Source organism: Camponotus floridanus, unplaced genomic scaffold (genome assembly GCF_003227725.1).
Source record: "Camponotus floridanus strain SB8 unplaced genomic scaffold, Cflo_v7.5 scaffold14, whole genome shotgun sequence".
Lineage (NCBI taxonomy): Eukaryota > Metazoa > Arthropoda > Insecta > Hymenoptera > Formicidae > Camponotus > Camponotus floridanus.
Genome location: NW_020229259.1, coordinates 439,997 through 456,354, shown reverse-complemented (window position 1 = coordinate 456,354; position 16,358 = coordinate 439,997). Strand labels below are relative to the sequence as shown.

Genomic DNA, 16,358 nt, shown 5'->3' with positions numbered 1-16,358 from the left:
TCTTTTCTTAGATAGAGATAATTTACGTGAAATCACTTTTTGTATGATTCTAAGATACTCGTGATATGATCTTAGATCGCGATACTTTATTACATCTTCGCATTCTTTGTTGCTTATAATATTTATTAATCATTTTTCGTTTATTCTACATTAAGCGTTTGCATTAACATTGTTTGTGAAAATAAATTTGCTTGTAATAATGAGAGAGCCAACCTTTCTATTCAATTCTGTTACTTGTATTGGAATTTTATTTATTCTGTATTAGAAAACTCTGTACGAGAAAAGTTGCATAAGCAAATCTTCATAAGGCGACGAGAATCTTTCACACTTGAGAAATTTCCCAAGTACTTTTAATCTCAAATCAAGTTAAAAAGCATAAGGTATATCTAATACGCCAGTTGAGATTGCGCTTTTTTTATTTAAACGCTTTTTTTTATTTATACATAATCGCGACAGATCCGCGAGAATTCGTTATGCTCACATAATTATTAATGATGCATTTGCTTCGTCGCGATTTATTTTAGTTAATGTACACTTAGATTTGTCATTATTTGTATATTATATACTTTGGAGACGAGTCAAGATTGAAAATTTTTATACATAGCTATTTTAAATGATAATGCTCGGAGGTATGATCGCTAAACACTATCGCGTGCTTATATAATAATACTGTACAATTATGTATCAGAGCAAGCATTGCTCGCGATTTTTTCATAATTTCAGAGTACATTTTAAGAAATCTTTATTCTGGACGATAAAATATAAGATTCATATATTGTTTTTTATGTATATCTATTATTTATAAATTATACAAAGGTGGCTAAATGCTACAGGTGCTAAAATAAAATTTTTGATAAAATCGTATATTCATACGTATATTCATCAATCTCATTTTTTTTTGTTTAAATAATATATTAAAATTTATAAATTAAGCACCTATATCATTTAGATACTCATATATAGCTATTTACTTTATATTATAACAAAACCACTTATGATCATAGTTTAAATTTTTGTTTATGTTCTTTGAACGATAAGAAGTCTCACTAATATAAGTAATACACGTATCGGCCAGTTTATGTATTAAAATATACTCTGATTTCTATTTTGATGAATTAAAATCGTGTGAATTTGAATATCTAATGCCGGATTTTTTTATGATTAATTGAACAAAATCGCGAATAATGTTGCATCATTGTCGTTTGATCCTCCGATAGCCCAGGGAAGCGTTTTCGCAAAAATATTCTACGCAGGATCGCTCTCATCATCATCGATTAACTATAATTAATACTAACCGCGAGTGAAATTTCGGTTAATTTTAACTAACATTTACGGCAATGAGCCATATTCGTTAAAAGTGTTTATGAAAGTAACGGCGCACAGCTTGATTGAATCTTGAACAGCTGTGAGAAGAAGCAGTGTTGTGTGGAATATCATTCGTCTAGATGCTGATCGATGCAAAATCGAAGCTGACATGATTTAAACGATATATCTTCAAAATTTTCAAAAACATATTATTAAGAATTATAAAGAACACACATGAGCAAGCCATAAACAATTATATTAGAAAATAAGATACTCGTCCATTTTCTTTGAAGACAGATTGTCCAAGAGAATAGAAAAAAATAAATGCAACATAATAATTGTTAATTTTTCAATATCACATTTAGATATACGAGTAACAGAGTATTCATTTAGTACAATAATACTTAGATTTTTGAGCATCCAGATATCACACAACACCGAGAAAAATGCCGGTAGCGAACGTATATATATATGTATGTATATATATGTACAAATTCACGCATATCCCTCCCTCATTGGATCGCACGCACGTGGCAAAGGAATTAAATCCACTGTCAGCGAAGTCCCCGGGTACCACCGCACAGCATCCTTTTGAATGCCTGCCGAAATTCCGGCGAGAACACAGTGTAAATCACGGGGTTGAGGGTGCTATTGAAGTATCCCAGCCACAAAAACACACTGGCCACGAGCTTGGGCGGCTCGCAGGTCGTGCATATAGCCTGCAGCAGGGCGACCAGGAAGAACGGTAGCCAGCAGGCGACGAAAGCACCGGTGATGATCGCCAGGGTTTTGGCCGCCTTACGCTCGCGCTTCGACTCGATCGTCTCGCGTGTGCGCTTCGTGCACTTGACCACCTGCTGCTGCTGGCTCGTGCTGGTCGGGTTCGTCAACGTCGTCGTCGTGGTCGTCGTCGAGACCGCTGTCGGTGTCACCGTCGCCGACGGCGTCACGTTCGCCCCGTTGTACGACGACGACTTCTCCGGTGAGATCGACGAGTGATCGGGCGTGGATCTCGTGATGGTGAACGCCGTCGACTCCTCTCGCGGCCTAAGGCCAGATAAATCAGAGTTACTTCGGTCGAGAAAGAAAAAGAGGCGCTCGCCGCAATAATGGCGATTTGGTATCGCCGCAATAATGGCGGCTGAGAGCGAGTCAGTGGTATAAGAATCTTTATGAAAAATGCCCTATATAAAATAAAAGTGATGAAAGCGATCTTAAAAGAAGGCTCTATATAAACGTATATATATCCCTTTATTTAATATCGTTTCTTATCACTTCTACTTTATATTTAAATATATTCTTCATAAATAGTGAGATATATCTTTAATTAATAATGAAGGAAAGCAGTTGAAATATGAGAAAAAGATATATAATATGCGAGATGGGTTTATGATTTTTTTATTGTTTTGAAAAAAGATGACTATATAGATAAATTATTTGCCGTTATTTATAAAGCAGGACATAGAAGAGCAGAAAAAGGAAATAGAAAAATATGGCATACTTATTTGAAATAAATAATTACACCCATTGTTTCAAAGAATATTTTTAAAGCACATATACATATACATATATAGTTATACATATATGGTATTAATTATAATTTAATTTGCAAGGGGATTTTTATGATAAATTAATGCTTACAATACCAAGCACAATCTATTTTAAAGGCGACAGAGCTTAAAAATACGCAATTATTAAGCAGCGATAATATCCTTTTTACGATACATCAACAGGTAAACTCATACCTTTGTGTTCGGAGCAAAGACCTTCACTTCACTGGCCATTGAGATAAAAACGCTTAAAATATGCTAATTCTCTTGAGAAAAAACTGCGCGTTAAACATATTTATTTGTAAATTAAATTATGAGCCCTCTGTAAAAAATGTGTCCTTAGCAAGACTTAGGGAAGCGGACTAAATCTCATAAAGGATTTACGCCATTTCTCAACTCGTTTGCGAGAATTATTCCACGTGGCTTTAGCGCGTTGTTAGACCCTCAAGTTTATTGCAACTATGAAAAATGCAACTGTATACAAAATTGCAATCATGAAATATGTCTGATTTTTGTTTGAGATCTAAAAAAATAATCTTTGAGTCTTGTGGGAAAAAAGAAGGCAAGAAATCTACAATTACCTCCTCGTGACGAGCCTGAGGATGCCTCTTCTTTCACGCGGCGGCTGAAGAATAGTACCGGGCCTCTTCCTGATCCTTTTTCGCGCCGCTTGAAATATCCTCCAGTACAGGAATAAGATGACCAGGAGCGGAAGATAGAACGTCGCGCAAGTTGCAAAGATCTGCGAGGTAATTCATATATATATATATATTTTCTTTTCAGGATAATGTATGCAAAGTATATCGTAAAAAAAATATATATATTTTAACATATAAATTTTTTTAAACAATTTCATCGATTATTTTTGCAATTCGCGAACATAATCAATTATTTTGGACCCGCTTGTAATTCTTCGGAAGCGCTTACCTGATATGCGGTGTCCTGCGATACGAGACACGTCCCTTGGGCTATGCGGTCCAAATAATCAGGATCCTTCCATCCGAGCTGAGGCGCTAATGAGATTCCTAAGGATATCACCCATACAGCGATGATTAGGATGCCGATTCTTCTCGGATTCCTCGCCTTAAAATAGAAGAGCCGCTCTTAATGAGACTTACTGTTGATCATTTCAGAATAAATTTTTCTGAAGTTCTAATGCATTGATTTTTACATTATTAAACACCGTTTAAATATTCATGATACAGTTTCCGTTTATTCTTTAGGTAGTCGGTATACAAAGTGTACATTTCATATCGTTACAAATATTCTCATTGTACACTACATTTTATTACATCTCTCAGAAAACTCAGAAATTTAAATAAGTCATGAAAACTTGATCGTTATTAAATAATGGAGACATCTTATCAGCCGGATAGATTTTATATCTTCTACAAGACTTCATACATTATTATAAGAACGCTGTCTTGTATCAGAAAATTAAACTTTTAATTAGATGTGTTTCGTAAAGTTTTTTTTTCTTAAAAAAAGAAAGAAAAAGAGAGGAGCAAGCATATTAGCCCGCATATTAGCTCGTTCTAGGAAATTACGGTGTCTACTTTATCAAATATTTCTCTTTAGTCGACACATGACTCAAGCTAATTCCTGGCTCGTTCCATTATTTATAACGTAATCGACCCGCTACCTGAGGGACCAATACACAGTCTCTTTCTGTCAGCTGGGAAATGCAAGTTAGCCTTTAAGTTCAACCAGGCTGTCCGTTGCGTAGCTTATCGAGCTCTAAGTTAATTTCAAACTAACTCTAAGCTCTTCTCTGAAGGAGAGAAAGAGCGCGCACCGAGAATATTATATACTCGTCTCTCATCCCGGTTAAACTATATTTATGAACGGGAAGTTCTGACCGTTTCGTTTTACGATCTTACTCTTTTTAATACTTCATGAGCAGCGTTTCCTATAATTCTTGTTACATCCATGAACGTGAGCAAATAAGAAAGAGAGCGAAAGAGAGAGAGAGAGAGAGAGAGAAAGAGAGAGAGAAAGAGAGAGAGAGAAAAACTGGAATTTGTTTTAGCGCAATTTTCAACGAAAATTTATATGATTTATTGGACTATATTTACACGTATATCTATAAAATAGTAAATGTATCCGAGTAAATGTATATTAAAATATGTTTTTCGCAGAACTTTAATATGAAAAATTGGTTTTTTAAATTTTATCTTCAATATACTAAATGAAATAAACAACATTTAATCGTGTTTCAGATTAATAAAATGTTAAAATGCAATGAATATGCAGAAAATTAAATTTTTGTGTATATATATATGTGCAGTTATATAAAATATAGATGTAGATTTTTTAACAAATACGAATGGATTAATCATTTTTTATGTATTATACAATTATTATTATTATTATTTCCTTATATTAAACAGAAAGAAATATTATGATGTAATGCATGAAGCTTCTCGCGTGTCAGATTCTGTTTTATGTACACTATTTTCGAATTGATAAAATAGTATTTTCTCGCATCATACAATGGTCTCCCTATTTAAGAGCTCCACGATAGGATTTGCAGTTCCATGCGATCAACGCCCACGCGACTCTCTTTCCATCTCGTCGACGTGACGAGAATGTAAATGACAGCGAATAACGAAGACTGTATCACTCGCATCGGACAATTTCCGACTTCCTCTTGATAACCGCAACGGCGTTAATTAACCTGTATATAATTGATATTGGTGACTGCCCAATATCTGTCGACCGCGATAGCCACCAGATGCAATATCGAGGCTGTGCAACATAGAACGTCGCTGCTGGTCCACATGTCGCAGAGCTCCGGACCGAGTGACCATCCTGAGTTTATCTGCAATAAACAGAATTATCTATCATAGAGCGTGAGCTTAGCGCGGTCTGAGAGCAGATAATCGATGTGGCCGCGGAAATCGCAAGATTTGCTCCAAAGTGTTTCGAAATAAGATAAGCGCATTGAAGAGAAGAAGCGTTCAGTAAATCTGCTTATTCTTTCGTTTTATTATTTTTATGAAAACAATGTAAATATATATTTATAACATTTAAAATATGGCACAATATTAGTATAATTAAATAATTTATATAAGCAAATAAATTAATTAAACAAATTAATTAAAGTAAATTAAATTTATTTATTTTTAATTAAAATAAATTAAAATAAAAAACTATTTATTGACGTTTTTAACCTTAAATTTATTTATTAATTAAATTAATAAATTAATTACATAAATAAATTTATTTTTTAATTATTATATGAAATATGAAGAAATTAAAATACAATAATATTAATAAGCAAGAAAACTCTATAGATTAATTTTATTAATTTTATTTATTAGCTTTTTTTCTAGTATTATTTTTTCTCTAGTATTATTCTAGTATTATTCTAGTATTTTCTTCTAGTATTATTTTTTTTCTAGTATTATTTTTCTAGTATTATTTCGCATACTTATATATAGTACTTTCAAAAATATTATTTATCTATAATTCAATTCTATCAATTTTTACACACATAGCATACACAGGACACATGACGATGGTGAAAATAAGTGGAATTTATTTTTAGCAGCGCTAATAAGAATTACTCGATTGATTAATATGTTAAGGATTGTACATAGTTTGGCGTGACACTTGGCTGCGCAATAGGGAGAAAATACGGATCGAGGGTCTAAAGGGAAAACATCCGAGCTATGGCCGATGGAGGGACGACGGCGAGTACGGAAAGAGAACCGGTGAGAAAGACTGATGTTATAGAAGAGAACGGAGGAGGAAAGTCTGATGCATGCCTGCTTAAAAGTCCATTCATGGTATTGGAATCTATCTTCGAAAGCCAATCGCGTCTCTTGTCCTCCTTTCGGCACGGCGGCCTCTCTCTGTCCATAGACGTCCGTTCCTTTATACTTTGAGATCAGAACATTCCGGAAGTCGATGAGTCTCATCCATCTTGTCGGAAGTATAAACACCTCTCAAAAATAGTATCAATTGTACGGGAGTCGACAGAGGAGCAGTTTTAGATCGCTTAAGATTCGCGATAAAAGGAGCACAATTTATTCTGTGCTATAGTGATATCATTTATAATTTATTTACTTGGAATATATTTATTAATTATTTATATATTTATATATACATTAAATTTTACAAGTTTTTTGCTTTTATCGTGTATTTTTAATTGATATCTATATTTAAATCTTACATATATGTGATAACATTATAAAATCAAAGATTAAAATGAATTAAATATAAATATAAAAATGATAAAATGAATAAATAAAATGTATAAAATATAAAAGGTATAAAAAATATATTTAAAATATTTTGTTATCTTCTCTTCATTTTATAAGAGAATAAACATTTTTGCAATTAATTGATTAATAATAATAGTAGATATTATTAATTAGATAATATTATTAATAATAATAATAGTAAATACCATTATTAATAATAAAGTAGATATTATAATAATAATAATAATAATAGCAAATTCCTAACGCTTAGAGCACAATTTTGTTTATATTAACCGTTTTTTTAGAGCCTGCAGAATCTAATCAAGCGTTGCATTGTGTATGTACACGTGCAGTTAATGAAGTCATTTTGTGTGCACATTTCTGGTATCTGCGGGCAAACGTCGGGCGAAAGAGAAAGGGCTGTAAAATGGACATCCATCAAATATTCGAATTAAACGGCAGATGCATAAATTTCTATGTGTCTGTATTAAAGAGATGGGTGTGCGATGGATATTCCATTTAACCAGTACGCTGTAAAAGCTAATACGTCTGCTGTTGGCTGAATGGCGGTCGAAATAAAATAGCTCCATTAAATAATAACATGCGTAAGATACGCTGACAATAGGAAGAAGACAGACTTAAAAAGGTAGGAAAAAAGATAAGAGAGAAGAAACAAAGGAAAATCATTTTATGCTGCTGAGAAAGAAGAATCAGGTGGGTTTCGAAAAATATGGCGAGAGTGTGAAAATATAATGTATAGAAAAAGTGAAATGGGAAGGAAATGCTGATGTAGGATACATGCAGGAGCTCGCAGTGAGATACGAGAAGAAAATGAAAGAACTAAATAAGGAAGTACCTTAGTGAAAAGATTCTGCGCGCATGAGAAGGAATAATGCGCGTATTGAAGTGAAATTAATCTATAGAAGAAGAAGGGAAGCGCGAGGAAATTTTTTTTACGTCGATTCTAATTAAATTTGCATCATCGATACGGATTATTTTTGTATATATTCTTGGTTGGCAAATTTTATCGCGTATATATTTTAAAAGCTAAATATTTCGAGTTAACTTTAAAAGCGGAAACGCGCGTATTAAAGGTAAATTATATAAAATATAGTGAAGTGGAAAGAGGGGGTCGAGCGTTTTATCGCAATCTCTCGTGGCAATTTCCGATGAAATCTTTGTTAATTGGATAACGCGTGGAAACGTAGCGCGAAGTGGTAATTAATGCCTACGTTATTCTTGTTCCATTCTCATTTGTATATTGGCGTTTATCAAGTATAAATGTGCACGGCATAGCAAATGTAACGAACTTCGCTAGGGTAGAATCGAAAGCTAATCATTCGTACGTACATACATATATCTGTCGCTCGTTATCTCCATATGTGTATGTATGTATTACTCGCCCTTAGTTCTCGAATATGTATGTGTATTTTAATTGTTAATTTGTAACAACACGTTTTTCATTGCTCGCATTTGCACCGGGTACGTAGAAAGAGATGCTTCTCGATAGAGAAAACTGTTTTAGCTTTTAAAAGTTGCAGATCACGATCACGATATGGCGCAGTAAATTTAAGAATATGACATTTTTTTTTATACAAAATGTACATCGTATTCCCGAAATGGAAAATTTTCAAAGTCGACTTTTCTATTTCTGGAATATATATTGAAATTTCGCGTGTATGCTGTTTTCAATTTTTCAGAGTGTAACATCGAATTTTTATTTTAATTTACATGATAAAAAGCGAGCTTTCTCGCAAATTATCTCATCATAATTATTGCACGTAGTCTATTACAAAATTTATCGCGATTTTCGCGATTTCAATTTTTTTACGTTGATAAACTATTGTTAAATTTTTCTTCGTAATTTGTACGTTCCGCATTTACGTTATTGAAGTTCTGCGAGAAAATTTTATAAAGCTTTTAAACGCAGTTGATGCATTGTGTTTACTTGGTTCTTGGTACTTTTTTTCGCAATCAGTGTAAAATACGTAATTGATAAATTCTCTAAAATAATTTAGCGTTTAAATGCCAAATTCTCGGAGGATGCATTTTCTCACGCGGCTTTTTTCTCCAGATACAATGTCCATGCGATATAAAGCCGCGGAAAAGGTAAGAATGCGTACACGGTTTCTTACGAATGTTATAAACCTGTGAATGGCTGCAACGGACCATAGATGAAAATTTAACAATGAAAATGTAACGCCCGTAGAGAGAATGATCCTCCATGTGTTAAACTTGACTGTTTCGCTGAAAATTTGGTACAAAAATTTTACCTCGTAAATGTAGGTTGCCATAAAATGCAATAAAATTGTGATACACGTGCTTTACGACATAACTATCTTGTCGTAGATATTGTAAATTAATCGTTTAATCTCGCGAATCTAGAGCGCCTGTTAATTCATTCATTTTTTACACAAGTTAGCTGAAATTAAATTTTATTATAATTTTATCGTGTAATCTTACGGATCAGATGTATGCAAATATTTGAATATTTCTTTTGACTTTTGGGATGAATATCTTTGTATTGATATAGTTGTTCATGCACTGACAATGTCAGTGAAAACGCGAATTATTTTCTCCTCGTGAATATCGTGCGGTTTTATATTCTCGTATATCCAACACTAAAAACTTCATTGCGCATGTTTCCTTATCACACAGTTTAATGCGAAATAGATTGCACGGCAATAACTTGCAGTCTTCTTTAATAAAAGTATAATAAGTTACGTACCTCATAAACAGCTCCAAGAGGCATAACAAGACAGGCGACCATAAGATCCGCGACAGCCAAACTGACGATTAAATAATTTGCTACGGATTGCAAATTTCTCTCTAATACGATAGCTGCTATTACGAATAGATTCCCTGTAACATAAACGTAATCGTCGTGAATGGTATCTGCGTAATTCATTTGAAATAATATTATATGTAATGAAATATTATATATGTGTATAATGAAATATTATACATGATATTATTCTGTTCATGTTAAATGCGTAGATGCAGATAATAAATACAGCCTGAATTATGGAATTATATTACATATTTATATTATTATGAAAATAGTGATGTTTTTCTCTTTAAAAAAAAACAAATATATCTTGTATTTCGTTGACACAGTTTTTAAATTAAAACTAATCATTTTTTAAAAATTGAATTGAACATTTCGAGTCATATTTATATTGCTTGAAGCATTTGCTTGGATCCATATTGCATTTTCAGTGCTTTAAATATTATATTGGATGTTTCATGTATATACAATTTGAGAAATATGTATTATAATTTCTTTCTATGATGTATATGTTATGCTAGGCATGTTTTCTACTTTTTTTACTTGCATGTTTCTTTACGTGAAGGTGAAAATATTTAGAATGTATACTCGTACATTTAGAAATTTATACATCACAATTCTTGATTAAGAAATAATACATTTTCAATGTTTAGTGCAATAAAATTAAGTATATGTAATCGATATCGTTAAAGTTATTGTCGATTTTCATGTCAAATGTTGATGGTTCTTAAAAGAAAGTATTAAATATATCGAACATATGTATATAGTCTAATAAATCATTCAACTTATTTTCTACAGTTATATACAGTTTATTATGTTAATTATATAATTATTTTTATGAATATATATATATATATATGTATTTTTTTCTTTTCTATAATTATATAAGTGTTATGAGTTGAATTATTTGTAATTAGATAGGCAAATATTTAAACGCTTAAGTCTCAAATATTCTCAATTTTGTGTGAGAAAACATGCAAGAAAAAAATATATATACATCATAGGGAAAAATTATATTTTTTAAATTAAATTAAGAAAAAGGAAATCTTAAATTAAGAAATTCTAAATTAAACACTTTCTTAATAAAAAATATATACATATATTTTTTAAATTGTATTTACATGCAATATTAATATAATATTAATATGATATAATATATATATATATATATATATATATATATTTCAAATATTATATTAATTGCATGTTGTATGCAATTGGAATAAATAAATAAATATATATATATATATATTTATTTATTTATTTTATATAATATATATTTATTTATTTATATAATAAATAAATAAATATATATTTATTTATTTATTATAATTGCACATATATAGGCTACGGTCGGGAAGACGCTCCGAATGTTTTGGAGCGTTTGATTGACCAATCAGATTAAAAAAAAATCTTTTGTCCTGATTGGTCAATCAAACGCAGAAATAATTATATACCGCTAGGGAGTTATGTGGCATTGCGCGTAATCGCCAAAATCGCAGTCACGTGACTGAATTTTGAACCGACCTGTTAAGCTAGGTATGAAGATAGCCGCTTGAAGTTGCGCGAGGTCAGTGTGCAATCAAATCGCGATCACTTCGTGTTTTCGCGTCTTTTAATCCGTCCCGGGCAAGTTTCATATCCGGACGAACGTCGAGAATGTTAATTCTAGTGACAGGTGATAATCTCAGTGCATTAATCGGTTTGTGCGACCGCGATTAACCGCGTTACTCGGTTTGCGTGACCGTCGCATTCCGCATTCCATCGGAAAACTGCACCGTTTTTCTATTTCCTCGCTTGAAGGTAACCATTTCTAGAGTCAATAGCTAAATGCATCGTGTCTAATTATATTTTTACGTCATGACTGTCAAGACTCAAGAAATATTTACGCATAATATGTTTATATATATTTATGCATATAAATATACAGGGTGTCCCAAAAAGTCCCGAACCGGTCGAATATTTCATAAACTATGCACTTTAAAAAGAAATGTTTCAGACAAAAGTTATATGGCTTGAAGGAGGCCATCAGATAATGGCAATGATTTGATGGGAGAGTCATTTGAAAGTCACGTGAAGATCACTGCCAATTTCTTAAATGGAACTCCTTATTTTTTATTACATATTCGTGTAATTTATCTCGAGAGCTTTCCAAAACACTATAATAAAGTATTTCCTCATTGAGTACTTTTCGAGTTATGAGGCTTGAAATCATTTCTTAATTTTGCATAAACCATAAAATCTAGTAAATCTAGTAAATCTAGTAAATCTAGTAAAATATTCATTTTTCGATTGTCTTACCTTAATAATTTTATGTACAAAATAATGAGAGGAATCAATTGGTGTAAAGAAAACACTTAGTTATTTAAAAAAAAAATATGTAATGTTAATTGCAAATTATATATTTTTTTCTTAAAAGCAACTATGTTTTAAGAAAATAATTGATTTACACCAATTGATTTCTCTCATTATTTTGTACATAAAAGTATTACGGTAAGATAATCGAAAAATGAATATTTTACAAGATATTTTACGGTTTATGTAAAATTAAGAAATGATTTCAAGCCTTTTAATTCGGAAAGTATTAATGAAAACTAACTTAATTATAGTGTTTTGGAAAGCTCTCGAGATAAGCTACACGAATATGTAATAAAAAATTGGAAGTTCTATTTAAGAAATTGACGGTGATCTTCACGTAATTTTCAAATGACTCTCCCATGTCAATTCATTGCCACTATTTGATGGTCCCCTTTAAGTCATATAACTTTTGTCTGAAACATTTCTTTCTAAAGTGCATAGTTTATGAAATATTCGACCAGTCCGGGTCTTTTGGGACATCCTGTATACTATTATTTATATACACATATATGAATATATATGAACATACATTAATTATGTAAATATTACTTGATACAACATGATGCGCAAATAATTAGACGCGATGCGTCTAGCTATTGTTGGCCCCGGAAGCGGCTATCTTCAGGCGAGCAGGCATTAATGACACCGAGTGTACATTCGTCCGACAAGCCGTGTTGTTTAGCATTCGGGTTATCGAGAAGCATCGAGGAGCATCGAGGAATTTCGTCGCCACGATTTCATCGATATAAGCGATCGCGCTTGTCCACGATATTTGCCTACCAAATATCGCGCGTTCGCCATGATGGCGTTTTGAATTTTCGCAAAGTGTCGGTAGAGATCTTTTAAGAATATAGATACTGGTGATTTTGTGCTGATTGGTGGAACGATTTTATGGCGAAATCAATAAAAAGTTCTTATATTTGACGCCATTATTTAATATAATTAATAGTAAAATCTTTTTGATTTAATTTTTAATATAATATTTTTGAGAAGCTTTTATATATTTCTACAATCTTCATAAAATTAAAGATTTTTTTATGTAGGAAAATATTAATAGAAAGAAAAACTGAAGGTATTTAATAGTAAATATTCAGACATATTTAAATTTAAAATTTTTTATAAAGCTAAATATTGGAAAATCCATATATAAGGTTCTTTATTCTGGATTTGTAGAAAATATTCTCATGGAAAATCTATTATTACTTAAATTTTGTTGCAACCAGTTACAGTGCTATTTTTTAAATAACTTTATAAATATTAATAAATAAAGAAAAAAGATCTCTAGTCGGTAGTGCCACGTGAATTTATAGTTGACAATGTAAAAATCAAATAATTTTAATTGATTCGCTCGATTGGTGTTATTATTATTGGTATTATCTATTAATCGATATCGATTATTCGAATTAATGTGTTAAAATGCGCAAAGTATTATTTAACGTGTGTTATCGCGTATTGTTATGTGTAAATCGTCAGTGCATCATCATTACATAAAGGCTCATCGCGGAATGGAATTAACTGTATTGAATTAATCAGGAGGAGCAGCTCATCTAAGGTATTTGGTTGAATATTATTTTATAATTATCTCAATCTTTTTATCACGCAGTGTAGAATTTGCCCAGAGGCAGGAGACTAAAGATATCTTCCTCTTTCTGATTTCGAATAACAAATAAAATTGTTTAAAGTGATCTAAAATTATAAAAGAAGATTTAAAAACTTTTGAACTTTTAATGAAAGGAGGAAAAAAAGAACACATTTTAAGATTAAATTTTCAAAATCTACATGAAAGCAATCAAAACTGTAACTGCCGTAACTTATACACAGAAAAAAATAAGTGTCAAATCAAAACTTATATACTTAAATTAACGCGTTTATTGTTTCAAATATACGCAACAATTTATAATCTTCTTAGAAGAATTTAATAATTTTAAATTTCAACAATATTACAGTCTTATTTTAATATTGCAATTGTTATCTCAAGAATATATAAATATTTAATTTAAATATTTAAATATTTAATTACAATTATTATAAATATTTAATTCTACTTTAAGAAAATTATAATTTTTGATTTAAAAATGTTATTTTTTATCTAACATTATTTCCTTTCCACTCAAGAAAATTAAATCTTAAATTATAAGAATATATTTTTCTTGATTGAACTATATAAAATGGCTTTATTCTCGCAAATAATTATACAAACAATTACATTTTTCCTTAATTAACGCAATATAATATCATTTCAAGGTTTTCATGTTAAAACGAAAGATATTTTCGAAACAAGAATGTTCTTTTTTTCTATGTATGAAATATGTATATATATATACAGAAAAAAAGGACATTCTTGTTTTGAAAATATTTTTAGTTTTAACATGGAAATCTTGAAATGAGATTATATTGCGTTAATTAAAGAAAAATATAATTGCTTGAATAATTGCTTACTTGAATGAAGCCATTTTATATATTTCAATCAAGAAAAATATATTCTTATGATTTCAAATTTAATTTTCTTGAATGGAAAAGAAACAATGTTGGATAGAAAATAACATTTTTAAATCAAAGATTATAATTTTCTTAAGGTAGAATTAAATAATTATATATTCTTAAGGTGACAATTACAATATTAAAATAAGACTGTAATATTGTTGAAATTAAAAATTATTAAATTCTTCTAAGAAGATTATAAATTGTTTCGTATATATGAAACAAAATGAACGCGTTATTTAAGTATATAAGTTTTGACTTGACACTTATTTTTCTTCTGTGTATGGGAAAGCGTTAAGCAAATTGAGATCGCAAATGCCTCGCTATCGATTTTTTAATAATAGGCGTAATTGGTACTGCAAAGGGCAAATTCGGGCTGGTCGTGATCAATTCTGACGGCGTGCCTGAATAGCAGCAATCAAGTTCGGCAAACTCGGGATAGACGAAATCAGTCGTCGTTCCTAGACGTGTTCCGGGCGTGATGGATCGATCGTACGCGCATTTACGAAATATTTGTCCAAGTTAGCCGCATCATCGTCGCTCTTCGGCACGTATCGGGTCTTGGCGCTCTAGGGACAATACGACACAGTTAGGATCTTGGCTGGTACATGACGGCCAGTCGTCCATGGAAGAAACCTGCGGGTAAGAAACGTGCAACGTCCCGAGATTGTCCGGCAGTCCCTTGAAAAATTTCTCCCTCGAGGTGAGAACGGGTCAAACGAATAAATATCAGGTTTTGCAAAAGGGACGTTTCTTTTTAGGTTGATGGCACGTGTTGAAAAAGAATTTATATTTTCGTACACGTGTCGCGCAACATCTCCGAATCTTATGTGTCCTTTAAGCAACGCAAGAAGAAATAAAATTATCTTTAAAGTATAAAACGTGGGTGTGTAAAATATATTGCTAGAAAGTTATAAGAACGTGTGACATTCCGGATTGCTTATTTAATTATTAATATTTGTCTCTCTCTCTTAAATAATTTCTCCTGAGTTTACTCTTAAAATTGCCATAAGAAATAATAATAAAATATTTCTGACAAAAATAAAGTCAGTTTTTAGACTGAAAAAATCTGAATGGATTATATATGTATTCTTTTTTGGCGCGTTAATAGCTTAATCGCAAGCTACGAAAATAGAATCGTGAAACTCGATGGTAATCAGAATTTTCAGGTTCTCCTGTAGGAAAGGAATTCATGTATTAGTAACGCAATGTTCCATTCATGCATTACGTAAACGCGCTCGACTGACGCTGGTTTAAGCGTATTTGAGGGAAGTGGATAGAAGCTCGTGCTACCGTTTGCGTGGATATTACATGGCGCTGATGTACGCTATTCTGCGTACCGTAGTACTTCATGTCCCTCATTCCGCCTGGATAGCCAATGTTCCCTCCAATTTTTCGCGAGGCGTGTACAAGAGCAATTGCGCCATTAATGTTTATAACATGCAATTTATACAAGATACAAGCATCGTAAGGATAATATTATAATTTCGCGTATTCTTAAATAATAATAGAATTGCGGATATTTACATAAATATAACACAACAGTATTAAATAATATAATTACAGAATTAATAATTTATTAAATTTAATAATTAATTATGTTAAATAATATAATTGAGTTAAAATAATAATTATTAAAATAAAATAATTATTAAATAATAATTATAT

The 16,358-nt window shown here is 31.3% G+C and overlaps 1 protein-coding gene across 2 annotated transcripts in view; it reads right to left on the bottom strand.

Annotated features, from left to right (window-relative positions):
* Positions 1 to 1,021: 1,021 nt before the first annotated feature.
* LOC105257992 (5-hydroxytryptamine receptor 2A) overlaps positions 1,022 to 16,358 on the bottom strand; it is a 139,393-nt gene continuing 124,056 nt past the window's right edge. For both annotated transcript variants that reach the window (XM_020029603.2, XM_025406315.1), the window contains 5 exons: positions 9,792 to 9,925; positions 5,533 to 5,676; positions 3,783 to 3,938; positions 3,437 to 3,597; positions 1,022 to 2,352 (listed from right to left, as the gene is read on the bottom strand). In XM_020029603.2, the coding sequence (XP_019885162.1) occupies positions 1,860 to 2,352; positions 3,437 to 3,597; positions 3,783 to 3,938; positions 5,533 to 5,676; positions 9,792 to 9,925 (1,088 nt within the window). In that variant the 3' untranslated portion in view covers positions 1,022 to 1,859. The remainder of the gene's footprint in view (positions 2,353 to 3,436; positions 3,598 to 3,782; positions 3,939 to 5,532; positions 5,677 to 9,791; positions 9,926 to 16,358) is intronic.